General features: G+C 41.8%; 1 protein-coding gene across 1 annotated transcript; it reads left to right on the forward strand.

The window, feature by feature from the left end:
* The first annotated feature begins 930 nt into the window (after nt 1–930).
* LOC123439691 lies at nt 931–2,572 on the forward strand. The gene has a single exon (XM_045116380.1). The coding sequence runs from the start codon at nt 1,069–1,071 to the stop codon at nt 2,293–2,295; it is 1,227 nt and encodes a 408-aa protein (XP_044972315.1). The 5' UTR covers nt 931–1,068; the 3' UTR covers nt 2,296–2,572.
* The last annotated feature ends 23,416 nt before the right edge of the window (nt 2,573–25,988 follow it).

Genomic DNA, 25,988 nt, shown 5'->3' on the forward strand with positions numbered 1-25,988 from the left:
ACGGAGACATTGTTACCCAGGTTCGGGCCCTCTTGAGGAGGTAGAACCCTACGTCCTGCTTGATTAAATTGATGTCCATGATGATTACAGAGTTGATCTACCTCGAAATCGTATAAGCTAAAACCCTAGATGAGTCAACTTGGCTCTACGGACGAAACCCTCTGGTTCATATAGACACGAAGGGTTCCTAGGGTTACATACCACCGACCTCCAGCCGGGGAAAGATGCGGCAATCTAGCCTTCTTAACTTGGATGACACGCCAGTCTTTGAAGCTTTCCTTCGTGAATATGAGGTCGTCACGCAATCTGGTCTTCAACAACACGGCCCATTAGGTCGGCATGCAAGAGATGGACCGACGGTCCGAAGACCCCTTAGTTCTGGACTCCCTCAAAGGGACCAGGCCGTTTCCTTTTCGGAAACATGTGTGAAGAGACGAGTTGCACTTTTCGTATGTAATATGGACGCTCGCTAGCCACGTCTATTCACACGTGTTTTCGAAAAAGGAAACATTGTGGTCCCCTTTTATCTACCCACGTGATCACGAATAAGCGCGTGGGCGCTCGCTAGCCACGTCCATCAATAAAATGTGTGTAACTATGTTTTTCTTTTTGAAAATGTGTAACATTACCCCCCAATCAATACAATGTGTGTACTATGTTTTTTTTTTTAAATGTGTGTAGCTATGTTAATTTTGGTTATGTGAGAAATAACCATTATTGAACACTGACTAAAAAATAAATCAGAATTTTCTAGTCGACCGAGAGATAAACCCTACCTTGTATTTGTACAGCGTTGGTTTAAGCTGGGCCACTGGTCTTTTAAACACAAAGAGACTAGCAAACAAAAAAATGCAATTCCATGGCGCAGAGCGGCGGGAGGAAATTTGCGAGCAGCTCTGACGTTAACCGGGTCGCGAGTCCATCCGTGCACACCATCTTATCACCCCCACAGCTCCCATCGTATCCTGTCCTCCAAACTCTCCTTCCCTCCACAGCCACAAAAGCCGTCCCTGGAGCTCGCCAGCCAAGAGACCTCACCTCACCTAGCTCCAAGGCACCAGGCGCACCATGGGTTGCTCGGGCTCTAAGGAAGTGGCGGTGGCAGAGGTTGCCTACCGCCCTCCGGCCACCAGCGTCTCCCTGTTCGACATCAGCGCTGTCGAGGAGCCGTGGCTCATCGCTAAGCAGAACGCCGCCGCCGCCAACGGCGACGTCAAGGCAGACCAGAGTGATGACGAATACGAAGACGACGATGAAGAGGAGGATGCGGAGGAAGAGCAGGACACTCAGAAGCCCACCACCGGCGTGGCGCTCCCTATCCTCGACAAGCTCGACGGCTACGAGCTCGCGCCGGCGTCGTGGTCCGAGGTGAGCAAGGCCCTTGAAGACATCAAGCCTACGCTCGACTCCAAGCAAACGGCGGACCCCAAGCCTGCCCCCAAGAAGAAAAAGAAGAAGAAGAAGCAACCAGCTGAGGCACGGGCCCAGCCGGCGGCGGCGCCACCAACGCAGAAGGAGCAGCCGTCCCAGACGCCATCTGTTGCCGGCACGGGCGAAGCTGCCAAGAAGGAGCCGCCGCCGGTGAGGCCGTATGCGCATGGCGCATCGGATTCTGACACGAGGAAGCCCGCGCCGCCGGAGCTCACAGGGCGACGCGTAGTGAAAGAAAACCCCTTCCTGCTGCGGGACCGCGAGGCCAAGAACGCGGACGGGACCGCCGCTGCGCCCAAGTGGCGTCGGAGGGACCCGTTCGAGGGGTATCCCGAGCGACGCCCCCCGGGCGCGAGCGGCGGCGGCGTGGTGCTGTACACGACGACACTCCGCGGCGTGCGGCGCACGTTCGAGGACTGCGAGCGCGCACGTGCGGCGGTGGAGACGTGCGCGGAGGCGGCGGGCCTGACCGTGGACGAGCGCGATGTGGCGCTACACGGTGAGTACCTGCGCGAGCTCCGGGAGCTGCTGGCGGCCGACGAGGAGCAGGGCGCCGGCGTCTCGCCGCCGCCGAGGCTGTTCGTGATGGGGCGGTACCTAGGCGGCGCGGAGGTGTGCACGGAGCTGGTGGAGAGCGGGAAGCTGGCGGAGATGCTGCGTTGGGCCCGGGCGCGAGGGGAAGCGTGCGCGGCCAAGGACGGCCGCGGCTGCGAGGGGTGCGGCGGGGCGCGGTTCGTGCCGTGCCTGGAGTGCGGTGGCGGCTGCAAGGTGGTGGTCGGCGGCGACGGTGGCACTGGCGGCGTGGTCGAGAGGTGCGGCAAGTGCAACGAGAACGGCTTGATGATGTGCCCCATCTGCCACTGATGGAGCTCCGAACCTTCATCCATGTATCTGTGCATACGTACACAAAACATGCCGTTGCCTTCCGCGTTCGAGCATAAATCAAAGCATGTTCTCTGTAGTATATAGAATACAGTACAGTTTAATAAGAACAGGGTATTGTGTGTTGAACCGAAAAGGAAAACTTCGGCGTGTGTTGTGTAGCTTTGGCAGTCAGGGTAATTGATTGAGTAATCTCTTCTGTAAACCGGGTTTTTTAAAACTCAATCGAAATTTAATCAAGTCTCAGTCGGCCTTGCAACATTTTGTCCCACTGTGTACACCATTTTTTTTACCGGATGCAACATTGTTTTGCTGGTTGTAGCATGTCATCCCTCATCAACTGTAACACGTCATCTCAACGGTTACAACATCCTCCATTGACAGTTATATCATTTTAGTCAGAACTTTGTAGCATATGTTGTCATTGCTTGCAGGACCGTCACAACATTTTTCATCGTTGTTTACCACATCTAGCCATGTCAATTATAGCACCACAACTACGCTGACGTCACTCGATTGAGACTTCGTTAAGTCTGAGTCGACTGAATTCTAAATACATCCTTTGTAAATCTAGTTGACACTCGAACGGAAGAATATGGGTATGACTTCGGTCAGGGTTATCCTTATCAATGGTGGTGGTGGTAATGGTAGACTAGAGAATTTGTTTGCTAGAACTCTTCACTGCCTCGAGTAGGGAATACCCGCACGGTTTGGATACAGTTGGAACCACCCAATACCTTTACCCGTTGTCCTTGAGCTTACGCATCACTCTTACCAATGTCCGTCAACGTGTATAATTTGTTCTCATACCCGTTACCCGACAGGGTAGATGCGTACCCGCGAATAAAATTACCATGTTTGCAAAGTATCAATTCGAAAAACTCAGCCATAAATATCAACATATAATCATAATTTACAACAACACATACTTATAAATAACAACACATCATAAGCAACAACACATTCAGTAAACGACATCACTTTCTCGTAAACAACAACACATGAGAAAAGCATCGCATAGTCATAAACAACAACTCATTCATACATTTTGAGTTCATAAATTCACGACAAAGTGTAAACCGTAAAGATTAGTTTATGATCACATTGATTTTATATGAGTACATGGGTATGTGCGTAGGGGTTATATGATCCCATACCCGCTCTACAAAATGGGTTTTAGATTTTCCTATTTATATACCCATGGATAACCTTTTGTTATGTACCCTTACTGTAATAGAGTTTTTACCTGTAGGATATATGGGTATACCCATTGCCATCCCTACCTCGAGAGGCATGGGAAGAAGAAGTCGTGAGGCAGCTTGTGAACCAGTTCGGCAAGCAGCTCACGGAGACGATGAAGCCCTCTCATAGTTGGTAGGGTTGACGACACAATCCATCACCACTTCCATGTCTGTTCCGGTAAGGTTGACGACACATGCATGCCCCTTTTCATGATGATGAACATGAATTTGCAGGGCCAAGCGGCCACGACAACGTTGGGCTCTGTTTTACCATGAAGTATCCATTGCAAAGTTGGATGTGCAATGCTCGTCACTATTTGAGTATATGTATTAACATTATCTTAATTTGGCTGAACTTGAGTTTGTTTGAAGGAAACATTGTTATACAACCAACTAAAAACTAGGTGGCGCAAACAGCCTGACGAGCCATCCGATCCGCTTGAGATCGTGCATCTCCGATTGTCGCTCGCGAGCAGGCAACAACAAGGGCCAGGCTTCCGACCAGGTAGTATTTTGTCGTGTCCGTCTTGCTCCATTGGAACAAGTTCCATCCATCCCTCCCCTTTCCACTACAAATCCACAACCTAACCTATGTTGTGCTGGCCATGGCGGAACGACAAAGCCGACGCGTGGAGCGGGAGCGGAGGCAGGCACATCTTCATCTCAGATTATGGCCGACGACCCTTCACAACGTTGGTAGTAGAGCTCTGATACGTCTCTAACGTATCTACCATTTTTTTGTTCCATGCTATTATATTATTAATATTCTATGCTTTATATGCAATTATATGCTATTTTTTATCATTTTCTAGGACTAACTTATTAACTCAGTGCCATGTGCTAGTTCCTGTTTTTTGCGTGTTTTTGACCTTTTCACAAAAACAATACCAAAAAAGTCCAAACATGATGAAACTTTACGAGGGTTATTTTTTGACCTAAAGATATCCTAGAAGCTTCGGGAGGAGATCAGACGAGCTACAATGGAGTGGTGAGCTTGCATGGCGTCCCTTGGGGGGTAGGGTACGCCATGCAGGCTCGTGACTTTGTCACGTGCCCCTTGGCCTAATTCCACTTCTATATATTTCCAAATACCCCAAAACCAATAGAAAGCCACCTGAAATACTTTTTCCGCCATCGCAAGCCTCTATTCCGCCACGATCCCATGTGGAGGGCTCCGCCGATAATCTACCCGAGGGGGATCGATCATGGAGGCCATCTACATCAATCTTGCTGCCTCCATGATGATTTGCAAGTAATTCACCACAGACCTACGGGTGCATAGTTACTTATTCTCTCCCCCTTTGATCTTCAATACACTGTTCTCCTTGATCTCCTTAGAGTTCCATCCGATGTAATATTTTTTTTGCGGTGTCTTTGTTGGGATCCGATGAATTGTGAGCTTATGATCAAATTATTCATTGAAATTAGTTGAGTAAAATCTGAACTTTATTATGTCTGATATTTATAGCTTCGTATTTCTCTCTCATCTATCTATTTGGTTTGGCCAACTAGATTAATTTATGTTCACTAGGAGTGATGCGTTATAATGGGTTCAATCTTGCAGTGCTTTATATCTAGTGACAGAAAGGGATAATACACATATTTGTACTGTTGACATTAAGGATAAATCGATGGGGTTTATTCATATTTATTGGGTTTACTTTGTCTACATCATGTCATCTTGCCTTAAGCGTTACTATGTTTGTTTATGGATTTCATACCAAAGATGCATGCTCGATAGCGGTCAATTGGTGGAGTAATAGTAGTAGATGCAGCTAGGAGTCGGTCTACTTGTTTATGGACATGATGCCTATATACATGATCATTGCCGTGAATAACATCATAACTTTGTGCTTTTTGATCAATAGCCCAACAGTAATTTGTTTACCTACCGTATGCTATATGTTCGAGAGAGAAGCCTCTAGTGAAAACTATACCCCCAGGTCTACTTAATCTTATTGCTAAAAAACTAAAAACCTTGCTGCAATTTTATTGTTTTGTTTTTTACTTTTCATTTATTACAACTATCATTATCAGAATTTATCCTTGCAAGTAACAAGTTCAAGGGGATTGACAACTCTGTTGCCCGCATTGGGTGCAAGATTTTGCTTTTGGGTGTGTAGTTACTGTAAAAAGGGAATTTGTGTGGTTCTCCTATTGGTCTGATAACCTTGGTTCTCACTGAGGGAAATGCTTATCAGCTACTCTATTGCTTCACCCTTCCTAATCAGGAAAAATCCCAATGCAACTCATAAGTAGCAAAAAGAATTTCTTGCGCCGTTGTCGGGGAGACATTATCAAATTCTTTTCAGGTACCTACATACAAACTAGCATCCACTTGTTCTACTTTTTGTTTACTTTTATTATTTTTATTTTATTTCCCTCTATTTTTCATCGCCTCCACTTCTACAAAAATAATCAAAAACAAAAAATATTTCTATTTGCTAGTTTACTTGCTTTGCCACCATGTCTCAAGAAAATACCAAATTGTATGACTCATCAAATAATAACAACAAGGGTTTTCTATTTTCGTGCCCTTCCTTTTTTTAGTTATGTTCAGTTTCGGCCCACCCAACTCACTGTGCTCACTTTCCCCCTCCCCCACCCGCCTGCGCCTCACAAGAGGACAAATGGTACCTTGTTGTCGTGTCAAAGCCTTTGACCATCACTACGCCGGTGCTGACGTGTGGGACCAACTTGTAAGGCCGCATGCGTTTGCTACTAATTTATTTTTGTCTAACTCATCCCGCTCGTTTCTAATAGGTTGTCCAATTCTAGTAGCTTCAACATAGAAGAAAATAACATGTACATCCATATTATCACCTAGGAGATCCTTAACCATAGAAATATTAGGCTCAACTTTTATTTGTTCAAAAGGCTTAGGTGTCCTAACAAAACTTTTGTTAACCAGAGTTGTAGCTTTAGCATGTTCCTTAATCCTAATAGGAAAATGTGGTTTCTCAATATAAGTAGTAGGAAAACTTGGATCAACATGATAAACTATTGTTCCTTTTTTACTTTAAAGGGTTCCTCTAATGATTTTTCAATAGGTGGGTGGAGATATTTAAACCACTCCTCCTTAGGCAGATCAACATGAGTAGCAAATGATTCACAGAAAGGAAGCTACTATCTCAGAGTCAAGCCGACATTTATTGCTAAACTTATGAAAAGTAACAGCTCCCATAAAATATTTAACACAATCAAACTTAAGCTTTATACCTGACTCTTTACTTTTGTCGAATTCCCAATCTTCAGAGTTGTGTTTAATTCTTTAAGAAGAACCCATTTTAATTCAATAGTCATCTTCGTGTAGGAACCATAGAAGAAGAATCGAGTAATGATTGATTATTATGAGAAAGACGAGCATAAATTTTTGATTGTGTCTAGTGGGACACCTAGCCAACCTCTCGCTCTCATCTTGTGGTATATATTCTCCTCCGACCTAAAAAAATGATGCACACTTTCCCAATCACGTGGCCTGATGTCGAGAAAGAGGTGGTATATATATTCTCCACCTCTTTTATGCTCATCTTTCCCAATCACACGGCCTGATGTCTAGTGGGACACCTGGCCCACCTCTGGCGCCCATCTTGTGGTATATATTCTCCTCCGACCTAAAAATGAAGAAGAGGCCTTTCGGGATGAAGCGCCGCTTGTTCGGGGTATCTTCACCTTGAACAGAAACACCAAGATTTTTCCCTCAACCTTTTGCACCTACTGAAAATGTTTATTATGAAATTCCTTCGGGTATGATATAGAAACTCCTAGCTAATCCTTATGCAGAAGATGGAACAAAACATCCCGATATGCAGCTAATCTGGGTGGATGAAGTTTGTGGATTACTCAAGCTTGCAGGTTTATCCGGCGATGGAGTCAATAAGAAGGTTTTCCCTTTATCATTGGGAGGAAATCATTGACATGGTATAGGCTATGTGATGATACAGGATCTTGGAACTAGAATCGATTGCAATTGGAGTTTCACCAAAAAAAATATCCTATGCATCTTGCTCATCGTGATCGGAACTTTATCTATAATTTTTGCCCCGTAAAGGAGAAAGTATCGCTCTAGCTTGGGGAGGCTGAAGTCAATGTTATATTCATGCCCCAATCATGAGCTCTTGAGAGAAACTATCCATGATTTTTGTGGTCGGGTTTTTCGTAATGATCATACCATGCTCGATACTTCTTGCTCTAGCTCTTTTATGAAGGAGACTATTGAACTCAGGTGGGATCTTTTGGAAAGAATTAAATGCAACTATGAATATTGGGAGCTCGACGAAGGTAAAGTGTCAGGTATAAACCCAAGTTTAATTGTGTTAAATCTTGTATGAATACCGATGCTTTCAATGATTTTAACACTAAGTATGGACTTGATTCTGATATAGTAGCCTCCTTTTGTGAAATCTTTGTTGCTCATATTTATCTCCCTAGAGAGAAGTGGTCTAAATATCATCCACCTATTAAATAAAAAATTGGAGAATCAATTAAAGTTGAAGCTGAAACTATTATTTACATTGTTGACCCAGTTGTGCCTACTGCTTACATTGAGAAACCACATTTCCCTATTATGATAAAGGAACATGCTAAATCTTCAACTGTGGTTAATAAAATTATGTTAGAACAACCAAAACCTGTGAGAAAATAAAGGTAGAACCTAGTATCACTATGGTTAAATATCTCTTGGTAGACAATATTGATGGGCATGTTATTTATTTCTGTAATGAAGCTGCTAGAATTGCCAAACCTGATACTAAAGACAAGAATAGACCGGTCGTTGGCATGCCTGTCGTTTTAGTAAAAATTGGATATCATTGCTACCATAGCTTATGTGATATGGGTGCTAGTTTAGTGCTATACCTTTAACCTTATATCAAGAAATTATGCATGATATAGCACCCATTGAGATACAAGACATATATGTTACTATTAAACCTTCTAATAGAGACACCATCACACCACTTGGGATTGTTAGAGATGTTGAAGTCTTGTGTGGAAAAGTAAAATACCCTACTGATTTCCTAGTACTTGGTTGACCACAAGATAATTTTTATCCCATAATATTTGGTAGACCCTTATGGAACACTGTCAATGCTCAAATAGATTGCAAAAAGGAAATTGTCAGTGTTAGTTTTGGTGGTACGTCTCATCAGTTTCATTTATCCAAGTTTAGTAAGCAACCCCATCATAAATAATTGCCTAGTAAAGATGAAGTAATTGGTCTTGCTTCTATTGCCATTACTCCCACGGATCCATTTGAAAAATATTTTCTACACCATGAAAATTATATGCATATGCATGAAAGAAATGAAATATATAATATGTTATTTGAACAAAAACCTATCCTTGAACGAAACTTGCGTGTTGAAACTCTGGTAGGTCCACCTCCACCCAAGGGAGATCTTGTGTTTGAATTAGAGCAATTGTGTGACACTTTGAAATATGCTTACCTTGATGAAAAGAAGATATATCATGTTATTATCAATGCTAACCTTACAGAGCATGAAGAGGAAAGATTACTAGAAATTTTAAGAAAGCACTGAGCCGCTATTGGGTATACTCTTGATGATCTTAAGGCCATTAGTCCCACTCCGTGTGAGCACGATATTAATATGGAACCACATGCTAAACCCATTGTTGATCACCAACGAAGACTAAATGCCAAAATGAAAGAAGTGGTGAGAAATGAAATATTAAAGCTTCTCGAAGTTGGTATAATTTATCCCATAGCTGATAGTAGATGGGTGAGACCCTTCCATTGTATCCCTAAGAAAGGAGGTATCAGTATTGTTCCTAATGATAAAAATGAAATCATTCCACAAAGAATTGTGACTCGCTATAGAATGGTAATTTATTTTATAAAGTTAAACAAAGCTAGTAGAAAAGATCGTTATCATTTACCGTTCATAGACCTAGTGCTAGAAATATTATCGAAACACACACATTTTTTGCTTTCTAGATGGCTATTCTGGTTTCTCTCAAATACCTGTGTCACAACCTCATCAAGAGAAAACCAACTTTGCGTGTCCTTTTGGAACCTATGCTTATAGACGTATGCATTTTGGATTATGCAATGCACCTGCTACCTTTAAAATATGTGTGACTGCTATATTCTGTGATTTTTTTGAAAAGATTGTTCAGGTCATCATGGATGGTTTTTCCGTTTACGGAACATCTTTTGATGATTGCTTAAGCAACCTTGATCGAGTTTTACAGAGATGTGAGCGAACTAACCTTGTCTTCAATTAGGAGAAGTGCCACTTTATGGTGAATGAAGGTATTGTCTTGGGGAATAATATTTCCGAATGGGGTATTGAGGTGTATAAGGCTAAAGTTGATGCAATTGAGAAGATGCCATGTCCTAAAGATATCAAAGGTATTCATAGTTTCCTTGGTCATGATGGTTTCTATAGGAGGTTTATTAAAGACTTCTCTAAAATTTCTAGGACTCTTACTAATTTATTACAAAAGGATGTTCCTTTCATTTTTGATGATGAATGTGTAGAAGCCTTTGAAACACTTAAGAAAGCCTTAAATTCTGCACCTATTGTTCAACCACCTCATTGGAACTTGCCTTTTGAAATTATGTATGATGCTAGTGATTATGGTGTTGGTGTTGTTCTAGGACAAAGTTTTGATAAGAAACTAAATGTCATCCATTACGCTAGTAAAACTCTAGACAGTGCCCAGAGAAATTATGCTACCACTGAAAAAGAATTCTTAGCGGTTGTATTTTCTTGTGATAATTCAGATATTACATTGTTGATTCTAAATTAATTGTTCACACTCATCATGCTGCTATTAAATATCTTATGGAAAAGGAAGATGTTAAGCCTAGACTTATTAGGTGGGTTCTTTTGCTACAAGAATTTGATTTGCATATCATTGATAGGAAAGGAGTTGAGAACCCTGTAGTTGATAACTTGTCTAGGTTAGAAAATGTTCTTGATGACCCACTACCTATTGTTGATAGCTTTCCTGACGAACAACTAGCTGTGGTCAATGTTTCTCATAATACACCATGGTTTGCAGATTATGCTAATTACATTGTTGCTAAATACATACCACCTAGTTTCACCTATCAACAAAAGAAAAAAAATCTTCTTTGATTTAAGACTTTACTTTTGGGATGACCCATATCTTTATAAAGAGGGAGTAGATGCTATTATTAGACGTTGTATACTTGAGCATGAACACGAACAAATCCTTCGGAAGTGTCAGTCTGAGGCTTATGGAGGACACCATGCAGGAGATAGAACTAGACACAAGGTATTACAGTCTGGATTTTATTGGCTTGCTCTTTTTAAATATGCTCGTAAGTTTGTCTTCTCTTGTGATGAATATCAAAGAATTGGTAACATTAGTAGAAGTCGGGAAATGCCTATGAATTATCACTTGTTATTGAACCATCTGATGTTTGGGGATTTAATTATATGGGACCTTTTCCTTCCTCCGATGGGTATACACATATTTTGGTTGCTGTTGATTATGTCACTAAATGGGTAGAAGTTATTCCAACCAATAGTGTTGATCATGACACCTCCATTAAGATGCTTAAGGAAGTTATTTTCCCATGTTTTGGAGTCCCTAGATACTTAATGGCTGATGGTGGTTCACATTTTATTCATGGTGCTTTCCGTAAGATGCTTGCTAGATATGATGTTAACCATAGGATTGCATCTCCCTATGATCCTCAGTCTAGTGGTCAAGTAGAATTAACCAATAGAGAAATAAAACTAATATTGCAAAAGACTATCAATAGGTCCCGAAATAATTGGTCTATGAAATTAGATGATACATTGTGGGCCTATAGAACAGCTTATGAACATCCTATGGTATGTCTCCTTATAAAATGGTTTATGGGAAAGCATGTCATTTACCTCTAGAGTTAGAACATAAAGCTTATTGGGAAATTAAGGAACTTAACTATGATTTCAAACTTGCTGGTGAAAAGAGGTTATTTGATATTAGCTCATTAGATGAATGGAGAACCCAAGCTTATGAAAATGCCAAACTATTCAAAGAAAAAGTTAAAAGATGGCATGACAAAAGAATCCAAAACCGAGAATTCAAATTTGGTGAATATGTTCTATTGTACAATTACCGTCTTAGATTCTTTGCAGGAAAACTTCTATCCAAATGGGAAGGACCATATATTATCAAAGACATTTATCGGTCTGGAGCTATTAAGATCAATAATCCCGAAGGCACTGACCAGAAGGTGGTTATTGGACAAAGAATAAAAGCATTATATCTAAGGTACACTACTTAATGTTGAAACAAACATTATCCACAGCATGACACCGGAGGAGCACATTAGGGAGACCTTCGAGAACACTCCAGAACCCTTAAAACGAACAGGTACGTGATACGGTAAGTAAACGGGCCCAAAAAATCCGCAAATTTTTTTTTTTTTTGCCACTTTTGGAATTTTAGAAAATGTAGGAAACTGAGAAACACACGGGAAGGCAACCCAGGTGTCTGATACGTCTCCAAAGTATCTGTAATTTTTGATTGTTTCATGCTATTATCTTGTCAAACTTTGGATGTTTTGTATGCCTTTTATATCTTTTTTGAGACTAACCTATTAACTCAGTGCCAAGTGCCAGTTCCTGTTTTTTCCATGTTTTTGACCCCTTTTAGAGGAGGATTTTAAACAGAGTCCAAACGGAACGAAACTGCAAAAAAGATTTTTTTCCGAAACAGAAGAAGATCGGGAAGCCTGAGAATCAGGGCAGGGGGCCAGCAGGGACCCCACAAGCCCCCTAGCCGCGGCCAGGGGGGCCCGTGCCTCCCAGGCTTGTGGGCTCCCTCGGCCACCTCTGCCCTAGGTCTTTCGCCTATAAATTCCCTAAAATCCCAGAAAAAATCAGGAGATCATCGAAAGTACTTTTCCGTCGCCACAAGCTTCTGTCTCCGCAAGATCCCATCTGGGCCACGTTCTGGTGCCCTGCCGGAGGGGGACTCGGATACGGAGGGCTTCTTCATCAACACCATGACCTCTCTGATGATGCGTGAGTAGTTCACCATAGACCTACGGGTCCATAGCTAGTAGCTAGGTGGATTCTTCTCTCTCTTGGCTCTTCAATACAAAGATCTCCATGATCTTCATGGTGATCTATACGATGTAATCTTCTTTTGTGGTTTGTTTGTCGAGATCCGATGAATTGTGGATTTATGATCAGATAATCTATTAATCTTATTTGAGTTTCTTTTGATCTCTCTTATGCATGATTTCATATCCTTGTAATTCTCTTCGAGTTGTGGGTTTTGTTTGGACAACTAGATATATGATTCTTCCAATGGGAGAAATGCTTGGTTTTTGGTTCATACCATGCGGTGACCTCACGCAGTAACAGAAGGGGTAGCGAGGCACGTATCATGTTGTTTCCATCAAGGGTAAAAATATGGGGTTTTCATCATTGGTTTGAGTTTATCCCTCTACATCATGTTATCTTGCTTAAGGCGTTACTTTGTTTGTCATGAACTCAATACACTAGATGCATGTTGGATAGCGGTCGGTGTGTCGAGTAATAGTAGTAGATGCAGAAAGTATCGGTCTACTTGTCTCGGACGTGATGCCTATATGTATGGTCATTGCCTTAGATATTGTCATGACTTTGCGCGGTTCTATCAATTGCTCGACAGTAATTTGTTCACCCACCGTAATATTTGCTATTTCGTGAGAAGCCTCTAGTGAACACTATGGCCCCCGGGTCTACTCCACACTATATTTTCAGCCTTACACTTTTTCTTCGTTTCACTTTCCGCCTTCAGATCTCACTTTGCAATCAATCTTGAAGGGATTGACAACCCGTTTATAGAGTTGGGTGCAAGCTCTTTGTGTTTGTGCAGGTACTCTGGACTTGACGAGATTCTCATACTGGATTGATACCTTGGTTCTCAAACTGAGGGAAATACTTACTGCTCCTGTGATGCATCACCCTTTCCTCTTCAAGGGAAAAACCAACGCAAGCAAGTCTCCGTCAACGTGTGAAATTCTGGCGCTGTTGTTTGAGAAGTAGCAGAAGTATTTCTGGCGCTGTTGCTGGGGAGGATCAAGTCAAGAACTCATCCAAGTAAGTGTCGCAAACTCATCTCTTGCATTTACTTTGTATGTTAGTTGCCTCTCATTTTCCTCTCCCCCACTTCACCAATTTTCCTTTTTCGTTTGCCTTTTCATTCGCCCTTTTTCTCGCTTGCTCTTTGTTTGCTTGTGTGCTTGCTTGCTTGCCGAAGTCACCATGACTGAAAACACCAAACTTTGTGACTTCTCAAATACTAATAATAATGATTTTATTAGTACTCCGATTGCTCCCGCCACTAGTGCGGAGTCATACGAAATCAATGCCGCTTTGCTAAATCTTGTTATGAAAGAGCAATTTTCCGGCCTTCCTAGTGAAGATGCTGCATCCCATCTTAATACCTTCATAGAGCTTTGCGATATGCAAAAGAAGAAAGATGTGGACAATGATGTGATTAAATTGAAGCTTTTTTCCTTTCTCGTTGCGAGATCGAGCAAAAACTTGGCTTTCGTCTTTGCCCAAAAATAGCATCGATTCTTGGGATAAGTGCAAAGATGCTTATATATCCAAGTATTTTCCACCAGCTAAGATCATCTCTCTCCGTAATGATATCATGAATTTTAAGCAACTTGATCATGAACACGTTGCACAATCTTGGGAGAGAATGAAATTGATTATTAGTAATTGTCCCGCTCATGGCTTGAGTCTTTGGATGATTATACAAATCTTCTACGCTGGCTTGAATTTCGCTTCTAGAAATATCTTGGACTCCGCCTCAGGTGGAACGTTCATGGAAATCACGTTAGGAGAAGCCACGAAACTCCTAGACAATATCATGACGAACTACTCTGAGTGGCACACTGAAAGGTCACCTACTAGTAAGAAAGTACACGCTATAGAAGAAATTAACTCGTTGAGTGCTAAGATGGATGAGTTAATGAATTTGGTTGCTGGTAGAAGTGTTCCTTTAGATCCTAATGATATTCCCTTGTCCTCCTTGATTGAGAGTAGCAACGCTAGCTTGGACGTTAATTTTGTTGGTAGGAATAATTTTGGCAACAACAATGCTTTTAGAGGAAACTATGTTTCTAGGCCTTTTCCTAGTAACTCCTCTAATAACTTTGGCAACTCCTACAATAATACTCATGGGAATTACAATAGATTACCCTCTGATCTAGAGAGTAATATCAAAGAGTTTGTCAACTCGCAAAAAAAATTCAATGCGTCCATAGAGGAAAAACTACTCAAAATTGACGATTTGGCTAAGAGCGTTGATAGAATGTCTAGTGATATTGATGCTTTTAAAGTTAGATGTTCTCCTCTCAAGATCAATATGGATGAAACTTTGAAAGCTCTGCGTGTTCCATGATTGAGAGCAAAGAAAGAACCGCCCAAATTCGTGCTAGACATGAATGGCTTAAGAAGGCGTGTTCTCGTGATAAGAATCACGAAGATCTTAAAGTGCTTGGTGTGACTCCCATTGAATCTTTGTTTTCTTGTGTCAAACCCAATGATGATGGGGCTGGATATGAATCCACCTTGGTTGAAAAACTCCCCAATGATTCGGAGTCCATCTATCTTGATGCTAAAAGCATTGAAAGTGGAGTAGAAGATATTAACACTTTGAGTAGTAATGAAATTACTACCTTGGATTTCAAGGAATTCAATTATGATAGTTGCTCCTTTATTGAATGCATTTCCTTGATGCAATCCATGCTAAACTCTCCGCACGCTTATAACCAAAACAAGGCCTTTACCGATCATATCATCGAAGCCATGATAAAATCTCTTGAAGAGAAACTTGAATTGGAAGTCTCTATCCCTATAAAGCTTCATGATGAGTGGGAACCTACTATCAAAATCAAAATCAAAAACTATGAATGCAATGCTTTGTGTGATTTGGGTGCTAGTGTTTCCGTGATTCCAAAGTCTTTATGTGATGTTCTGGGTTTTAATGAGATTGAAGAGTGTTCTCTTAATTTGCATCTTGCGGATTCTACTGTCAACAAACCAAAGGGAGGGATCAATGATGTTCTTATTATTGCAAATAGGAACTATGTACCCGTGGATTTCATTGTGCTTGACATTGATTGCAATCCTACATGCCCTATTATTCTTGGTAGACCTTTCCTAAGGACTATCGGTGCCATCATCGATATGAAGGAAGGGAATATTAGATTTCAATTTCCTTTAAAGAAGGGCATGGAGAACTTTCCTAGAAATAAAATAAGATTGCCTTATGAATCCATGATGAGGGACACTTATGGTTTGAGCACCAAAGACGACGATGCGTGATTCTATCGCCTTATGGCTAGCTAAGGGCGTTAAACAATAGTGCTTGTTGGGAGGCAACCCAATGAATTAATTTATTTTTATTTCTGTTTTGTTGCGTCCACACTATCATAATTCTGTTATGATTGTGTATTTTGTATTTCTTTTTGTGTTTGAGCCAAGCAAAACCTTTATGATTAGTCTTGGTACTGGTTGTTTGATCCTGCTGGAAAAAGACAGAAACTTTTCGCTCACGAGATGATTTTTTATTTTTATTCAGAAAGAGATTTTGAGTTGATTCTTTTTTCTGCTGGTTTATATGCCTTTTGCCCAGGCAGTCGTAATTGTTCAGAATTTTTGAGGTACCAGAAGTATACGAAGTATACAAATTGATAAAGACTGGTCTGTTTTTGACAGATTCAGTTTTTTTTTGAGTTGGTTGCTTGTTTTGATGAAACTATGGTTAGTATCGGGGGGTACTAGCCATGGAAAAGTGAGAATATAGTAGCCCAACACCAATATAAATAGAGATCAAGATTTCTACAGTACCTAAGGAGGTGGTAGTTTGTTTTCTTGTGCTAATGATTTCACGAGTTTCTGTTTAAGTTTTGTGTTGTGAAGTTTTCAAGTTTTGGGTGATGTTCTCATGGACAAAGAGATAAGGAGTGGAAAGAGATCAAGCTTGGGGATGCCCAAGGCATCCCAAGCCAAAATCAAGGACACCAAAAAGCCTATGCTTGGAGATGCCCCGGGAAGCCATCCCCTCTTTCGTCTTCAATCCATCGGTAACGTTACTTGGAGCTATATTTTTATTCACCACATGATATGTGTTTTGCTTGGAGCGTATTGTATCTTAGGAGTCTTTTCTTTTTGTTGTGTCACAATCATCCTAGCTGCACACCTTTAGAGAGAGACATGCACTCATCGTGATTTTGCTAAAATGCTCATTGTGCTTCACTTATATCTTTTGAGCTAGATTATTTTGCTCTATGTGCTTCACTTAGATCTTTTAGAGCACGGCGGTGCGAGACTTGGTAGTTGGCTTATTCTATGAAAGTAGTCCCAAAGGTAGGTACCCAAAGAGGATACAAAAACCTCCATCTTCATGTGCATTGAGTAGAAAGAAAAGTTTTGATTCCTCTCAATTAGTTTTGAGACGTGGATTTGGTAATACTAAGAGTTATGTTAGTATGGTAATGTGAATCTAGAAATACTTGTGTTGAAGTTAGTGATTCCCGTAGCATGCACGTATGGTGAACCGCTATATTAGGAAGTTGGAGCATAATTGGTCTATCGATTGTCATCCCTTGTGTTGAGGTCGGGATCGCGCGATGGTTAACACCTACCAACCCTTCCCCTAGGAGTATGCGTTTAGCACTTTGTTTCGATTACTAATAAAAACTTTCGCAACAAGTATGTGAGTTCTTCATGACTAATGTGAGTCCATGGTATAAATGCACTTTCACCTTCCACCATTGCTAGCCTCTCTAGTGCCGCGCAATTCTCGCCGGTGCACAAACCCACCAAATGCCTTCCTCAAAACAGCCACCATACCTACCTACTATGGCATTTTCATAGTCATTCCGAGATATATTGCCATGCAACTCCCACCGTTCCGTCTCATGACTTGTGCCGTCACTCTCATATTGCCATTGCATGATCGTAAGATAGCTAGCGAGATGTTTCAACGTCATACGCCAAGCTAGATCGTTGCACATCCCGGTACACTGCCGGAGGCATTCCCTATAGAGTCGCTTCCAAGCTTTGAGCTGTGAGTAAATAAAAGTGTGATGATCATCATTATTAGAGCATTGTCCCATGTGACGAAATAAAAAAAAGGCCAAAGAGCCCAAATAAATAAATAAATAAGAGAAAAAAGAGGCCTAAGAGCCCAAATAAAAAAAGAGAGAAAAAGAGAGAAGGGACAATGCCACTATCTTTTTCCACACTTGTGCTTCATAATAGCACCATGTTCTTCATGTTTGAGAGCCTCTCGTTTCGTCACTACCATATGCTAGCGGGAATCTTCATTATATAACTTGGCTTGTATATTCCAATGATGGGCTTCCTCAACATTGCCCTAGGTCTTCGTGAGCAAGTAAGTTGGATGCACACCCACTAGTTCTCCTTTTGAGCTTTCACATACGTATAGCTCTAGTGCATCCTTTGTATGGCAATCCCTACTCATTCACATTGATATCTATTAATGGGCATCTCCATAGCCTTTTGATATGCCGAGTCAATGTGACCATCTCCTCCTTTTATGTCTCACAACCACCACCACACTCTATTCCACCTATAGTGCTATATCCATGGCTCACGCTCATGTATAGCGTGATAGTTATAAATTTTTTGAGAAAGTAAGAGTGCGAAAACAATTACTTGGCTAATACCGGGGTTGTGCATGATTTACATTAGTTGTGTGAGGATGATGGAGCATAGCCAGACTATATGATTTTGTAGGAATAACTTTCTTTGGCCTTGTTATTTTGAAAGTTCATGATTACCTTGCTAGTTTGCTTGAAGTATTACTGTTTTCATGTCAATAGAAAACTATTGTTTTGAATCTTACGGATCTGAACATTCATGTCACATGAAATAAGTTGCAAAGGACAACTATGCTAGGTAGCATTCCACATCAAAAATTCATTCTTTATCACTTCCCTACTCGAGGACGAGCAGGAGTTAAGCTTGGGGATGATTGATACATCTCCAACGTATCTATAATTTTTGATGGTTTCATGCTATTATCTTGACAAGCTTTGGATATTTTGTATGCCTTTTATATCTTTTTTGAGGCTAACCTATTAACTCAGTGCCAAGTGCCAGTTCCTTTTTTCCATGTTTTTTACCCCTTTTAGAGGAGGATTCTAAACGGAGTCCAAATGGAACGAAACTGCCAAAAAGATTTTTCCGAAACAGAAGAAGATCGGGAAGCCTGAGAATGAGGGCACGGGGCCAGCAGGGACCCCATAAGCCCCCTAGCCGCGGACAGGGGGACCCACGCCTCCCAGGCTTGTGGGCTCCCTGGGCCACCTCTGCCCTAGGTCTGTCGCCTATAAATTCCCTAAAATCCTAGAAAAAATCGGGAGATCATCGAAAGTACTTTTCCGCCGCCGCAAGCTTCTGTCTCCGCAAGATCCCATCTGGGGCACGTTCTGGTGCCCTGTCGGAGGGGGATTCGGATACGGAGGGCTTCTTCGTCAACACCATGACCTCTCCGATGATGCGTGAGTAGTTCACCATAGACCTACGGGTCCATAGCTAGTAGCTAGATGGCTTCTTCTCTCTCCTGGATCTTCAATACAAAGTTCTCCATGATCTTCATGGAGATCTATCCGATGTAATCTTCTTTTGCGGTGTGTTTGTCAAGATCCGATGAATTGTGGATTTATGATCAGATTATTTATGAATCTTATTTGAGTTTCTTCTAATCTCTCTTATGCATGATTTCATATCCTTGTAATTCTCTTCGAGTTGTGGGTTTTGTTTGGCCAACTAGATCTATGATTCTTGCAATGGGAGAAGTGCTTGGTTTTGGGTTCATACCGTGCGGTGACCTCACCCAGTGAAAGAAGGGGTAGCGAGGCATGCATCGTGTTGTTGCCATCAATGGTAAAAAGACGGGGTTTTCATCATTGATTTGAGTTTATCCCTCTACATCATGTCATCTTGCTTAAGGCATTACTCTGTTCGTCATGAACTCAATACACTAGATGCATGCTGGATAGCGGTCGATGTGTGGAGTAATAGTAGTAGATGCAAAAAAGTATTGGTCTACTTGTCTCGGACGTGATGCCTATATGTATGATCATTGCCTTAGATATCGTCATGACTTTGCGCAGTTCTATCAATTGCTCGACAGTAATTTGTTCACCCACCATAATATTTGCTATTTTGAGAGAAGCCTCTAGTAAACACTATGGCCCTCGGGTCTACTCCACACCATATTTTCAGCCTTACACTTTTTCTTCGTTTCACTTTCCGCCTTCAGATCTCACTTTGCAATCAATCTTGAAGGGATTGACAACCCCTTTATAGCGTTGGGTGCAAGCTCTTTGTGTTTGTGCACGTACTCTGGACTTGACGAGATTCTCCTACTGGATTGATACCTTGGTTCTCAAACTGAGGGAAATACTTACTGCTCCTGTGCTGCATCACCCTTTTCTCTTCAAGGGAAAAACCAACGCAAGCAAGTCTCCGTCAATGTGTCAAATTCTGGCGCTGTTGTTTGAGAAGTAGCAGTGTCCACTAGACACTAGGGCACGCGAGGCCCCCCTGGCGCGGCGTGATGTCTAGTGGGCCCCTCGGGTACCTTCCCGACTTCGTTTTCTGGTGGAACAAATATTCCCTTGTATAAAAATTCTCTATATATATCTCCCGATGATTTGACCCCAGTACCATGGAGAAATCACGTGTTCTTGTTTCGACCTAATTTTTGCTCGCCTATCTGAAACTATGTCGTCTCAAGACTCAGAGGGAGAGAGCTACATCACTGATTTCGTCGCGAACCCTAAGGTCTGCGGAGAGGTGGATCATTATGGCTGGAATATGGAGGAGGAAGACAAGGATATGAAAGAAGGAAAGGGGGCAGCTCTTGGGAAGAGGAAGATCCACTACCTCAACCTGGAGATACACACGTGGAATTCAAGAAGTCAAGCCTTCCCACGAACAAACCTAAGGTCCAATTTATCCCTTCCCGTTTCCTGCAAGAGTGTAAGGTGGCATTATGTGAAAAGATATTAACACTAGAGCTGGAGAATGAGGGTGTGAGGGAGGATAATTTTAGCCTTAGACGCAAGTTGGAGAACAAAAACACACCACCACCTCCATCTTCACCACCAAAGAAGGAGACTTGAGTTCACGGGTATGGGCACTTCCGTTGGCTTGTGCCAAGATTGGGGGAGGCTCCCCAGTATCGTATCACCATCACTCTTGTTTTTGTTTGTCCATCCTAGTTTGATCTTTAGCTATTTTGAAATCTAGACAGATAAAAGTTTAGTTCAATCTTTTTCTTTTGAGTGCTCGTTTCGTGATCTATCTATCTATGTAATCGAGTGAGAGTTATATAATAAAAGTTTATTTTGAGTTTTGCTTCTCTACTTTCTTGTTGCAATCAAAATAAAGAAAATAATGAGAAAGATCATATGCTAATCTTATAGTAAGTAGTGAAATCACACAAGGAAAAGTATAAGTGGAAATTTATTGAAAATTGACAAACATAGCATTGGTCGGTGATGCAACACATGAAAGAATTAATAAAGGAAGAGAATATTTACATGCAAATACACTATCCTTGACATATTTTATGATTGTGAGCCCCCATTAATTATAATATGCCAAAATTGTTGACATTGGGCAAGGAAGACTACGTAATGATCTATGCTTGTTCACATTCACAAAGAAGTTATATTGTTATAGATCCCCTAACATGTGGTACTTGCCCAATACCTTTGCTACCCAAAACTCCGCACTAAGTAGAGATACTACTTGTGCATCCAAAATCTAAAACCCGTACGCCATACCTACCTATGGATTGAGTAAGATCCTTCAAGTAGGTTGTCATCGGTGCACAAAGCAATGAAAATTGCTTCTAAACACATTTGATCATTTAGGGTAAGGGAAATTAAGCGTTGTACAAACTTGTGATGGTGATAATAAAAGCGATGGACTGCATAATAAAGGTTGCCATCAAAAGGGGAAATATAATGTAACGGTCCCTTGCACTAAGAGATTTAGCATACAACCAAAAGGCGCATGACAACCTCTGCTTCCCTCTGTGAAGGGCATATCTTTTACCTTTATGTATTTACTTTTGTGCAAGAGTCAAAATAGTTTCCTCTACTTCCTTTATCTTGTCTTTGGCAAGCATCATGTGGTGGGGAAAGATCTAAACATATATATCCAGATGAATGTGGGTGGCCATGAGTTATTATTGTTGACATCACCCTTGAGGTGAATACGTTGGGAGACAACACTATAAGACCATATCTTTCTATGTGTCCGGTTGAAACATTTTGCTCATATCAATGCGGTTAGTGTTAGTAATCATAGCAGCCTAAATGATGGTTGAGTATGTAGACTTGCTTAAAAGCTCCAACATGTGACCCATGACAGCCCAAGACCGACGCTCCAGAAAATTCCCCTTTTATACTTTGTTTCCCTGCGATTAGATTGTGTGTCGCATTCATCATCGCATCATCCACATCATCTGCATTGTATTGGCACTCCGTTGCTGTCAGTTTTCAAAACGTGCATCTGTTATTAGTTGTCGGTTCTCTCCATTTTGCCGTTGACCGTTTTGAGACCAACCACACATGCACGTGCCCGTGACATCGTTAAAATCTTGTTTTTAAAAGTGTGTATGAAATATTCTCGGATTGGGTTTGTAACGACTAAGATGCGGTCCTTTCCTATTTGGGGAACGAGGCCCCGAATTTGAAAGAAGCGCATCTAAGCGTTTCGCAAGCACGGTAACATAGCACATACATAATAAAGGTAGAATGACAATAAGGGATTCAATTTCCATCTCATAAATATATTAGAGTTACATCACGCATCCAAAGAAGGTAGTTCCGCTACAGACTACAAAACATGAGAAATGACTATGCTACCCTGCATGTTTGCCCACGATCACGACCACGCCTCAATCTTCTGGATAGTTCATGTATAGGCGGTCGTTCTCCTCATCGTACTGCCACGCCAGTTGCGTGCCATCGGGGTCACCTGTCTCGGGGGTACCTGAACCTGTTGGTGTTGTGAAGGAATCTGTGAGCCACGGGGACTCAGCAATCTATGACATCGGTGCGAGAATTAGTCAAGTTATTAGGTAAGGAAGGTGGAGTATTTAGGTTGCAGCATCCTAAGCATATATGGTGGCTAACTTACGTAGAACAAGTATGAAGGTGGTCTATTCTAGCGGTCGATGATTACCTGATCACTAAGTGATCCTGAACACCTACTTGCGTCAATCATAACCCCACTGTGTTCCCGATCGAAGAGAGATCTTCGAAGGGGACAGTCACGGTTACACACACAGTTGGCAATTTTATTAGAGTTATGTTTAAGTTATCTATAACCGGATGTTAACAAATATTCCAAGTTGCCACATAACCGCGGGCACGGCTTTCCGAAAGATTAAACCCTGCTGGGGTGCTCCAACTAGTCCATCACAAACGGTCACGGGCCGCAAAGTAATCCTCTATAACGAATCTCGTGATCTCGTCGGATTCCTTAGAGGAAAACCTCAACTCTCGGGAGAACCAAAGCTTCACCGGGATTCCTATACGCTAGATATACCGCTAAGGTAAGACAAGACTAGCAGGATCTCCCGTCGTGTCGACGGCCCCGATAAGAGCCGCGTATCTCAGTCTCAGGACACGACGGATGGAACTAGCTACGAGAACCAAACCTCAAGTTTCCTTGTGGTGGCCCCGCGGGCAGACCAGGTTGGACCAACACTCATGAGGAGCACTGGCCCGGGTTATTGATTAAAGATCCTCGGGGTGATCATTCCCTATGTAGATTATTATTAAGTGATTAGCAAATTAACATCAATGTTGGGTCCTGCCGGACAAGTCTTAACACTACGCGATTTATCAAGGGGGTCCTCATAACAACCCCGAACATGTTAGGAGCGATCATTATGGAATCAAACACTGGTAGTCGATAACTATGGCGGCAATAACAGAACAAAACACCCGGCAAAAGGCTAGGACTTCCGTTATTTACCAAGTATATAGGTGCATTAATTAAATAACAGAATTAAGATAATGATATCAACTCATGTTATCACATGAGACAAGGCACCTGCAACTAGTAACTCTAACATTAGAAGCTTAGCAAAGTCTACTTAGCCATTCAAGGTTTTCTAGGAAGGGAAAGTGTATGGGTTTCATGCCAACATCAGGAGGAAATTATTTTAGTGGTAGGCAGCGAGCATATGACGAAGAAACGTAATCTAGCATAACAAGTCTAGAGATGGAATCAAGGTCATATCATCTTGTCTGTGATGTCCTCAGCTTGGAACTGTTCTTAATCGTACTGCCCGTACTCTCCCGGATCCACGTACTCGTTCTCCGATCCCGGTGCTACCCAACATAAAAATAGCATCCAATGAACAACAACACTTCAAGATGCAACAAGCACATGGTGCATGAGATGGAAATGAACATGCATCTCTATTCTACTCACTTGCACGTGCATGAGAAGGAAATGCAAGTTCCTGGACAGAACTGCACCCTAAAATCTCTTGACATGCATGAGAATGACATGAACAGATGCGTCACGCGAAAATGATGCAAAAACATATAAAGAACGTAACGATCGGAGCTACGGATCAACGGGAAACAACGAAACAAGAAATGACGTCCTACATAACAAAATCATCACCACACGTTCCAATGGCAAACTTCTGGTATTTACAGGTTGCCAAGACATAAATCAAACCAACATGGATGGGGTGGTGCAAGGAATATCACCACACCATCAACTATGCACTCACAAGCATCAAAACATCAAAACTATACATGTTGCCATAAACAACATCATAGCATTTTGAGGGCTACATGCAAAGCACCTACAGCCACCCAAATACTCCAAATAGGATATATGGCAGAAGCTATTCAAAAGTACTACAAGCACAAGAAAAAATATCACATAAAGGAGTTTCACACAGAAAGTAACACAACTGCTAACTTGGCCAAAAATATCAGTTTTCAGGGACTTAGTGAAAATTCCAGATTCTCACTAGCTGTTTATGCTCTGAAGCATTTTGACAGCACCCAAAACAATATCTACAGGACTCCAAATGGAATGAAAATTTACAGAGAGCTATACAAACACAAAAGCTACAACTTTCCAGTTGATAGCAAAGGCTGATTCCCAACACATGGACCTCTACAAGCACAACAACAGGAGAAGAAAATATAAGCAGATTCTCAGACTTAGTGAAAATCACAGATTTTCACTAAACTAGAATTTCAGCCACATGCCTACTTTGACTAGGCACAACTTGCACATATGAACTACTAAGCATGAAACAAAACCAAGATGCCTTAGAGGGGGTCACCCTCTAATGGCACAACAAGGAATCAACCCCTTGGGCTCACCACATCTCATGGTACCAAGCTCCAAACATAGAACATATCTGAAAATATGTCATCTCTAGAAAGTGTTCCAAAGGCAAAACTGACTTCACCAATGGATTCCTGAGATGATTCTACCCCAAAAACATATATAAAACATAGGCACTTGCATGGAACAAAAGGGCACAAACTAGAAAAGAAAACCTACATGGAATCACATATAGTGAATACTGCATCATCACATGTGCTATTCACTAGATCAACAACTACACAAGCTTATGCACACTCTCACAAGTCCAATGGTGACATGAGGGTTTTGACCTCATGTATGTGTGCCATAGCACATCACCATTCCCACACACCTACAACAAGCACAAGCACAAAAGTCACCTACACGTGCTAAATAGAAATCACTACTAACTTGCACTCACATAAGCACTTCTACCCCTACACATATGAACATGCTCAAGTGCTCATCCAAGGCTCACCAAGACTTGGGCATGTGTGGGACACACACACACACACTCATACAACTAGCACAAGCATCACAAGATATGTGGGGGGGATCCCCCACACACACATACACCACACTTGTACATCAATGGGCACACGCACATCTGCTCCACATCTTACCACAAATCTCACATACACACACTTGCATGAATATACTAGTGCACACCCTCAAGCTAGAACACAATCACACTTACACCTAGCTCGCATGGCACAATTGCACAACTTCTAAGCATGAACATCCATCCACAAAGCTAGCAAAATACCATCACACACATGCTGTTTGTGGGAAGAATAATCCCCACTTGGTGTAGATCGCACCAAGCATCTCACATAAGCATACAAAAGGAAAAACAGCAAAAAGGAAAAATAAAAATAAAAGGGGTGTGATAGGTTTCGAACCCAGGACCTCATGGATCCACCACAGACAAGCCACCACTCTGCTAACAGACACTAGCTCGACAGATAAGGGAGATCTTGCAAGGTAACTACTCTGATGTTGCTATGCCACTGTGCCAAACAAGAAATAAAAAGGGGGGTGCTCC

This window comes from Hordeum vulgare, chromosome 3H (assembly GCF_904849725.1).
Source record: "Hordeum vulgare subsp. vulgare chromosome 3H, MorexV3_pseudomolecules_assembly, whole genome shotgun sequence".
NCBI classification, from domain to species: domain Eukaryota; kingdom Viridiplantae; phylum Streptophyta; class Magnoliopsida; order Poales; family Poaceae; genus Hordeum; species Hordeum vulgare.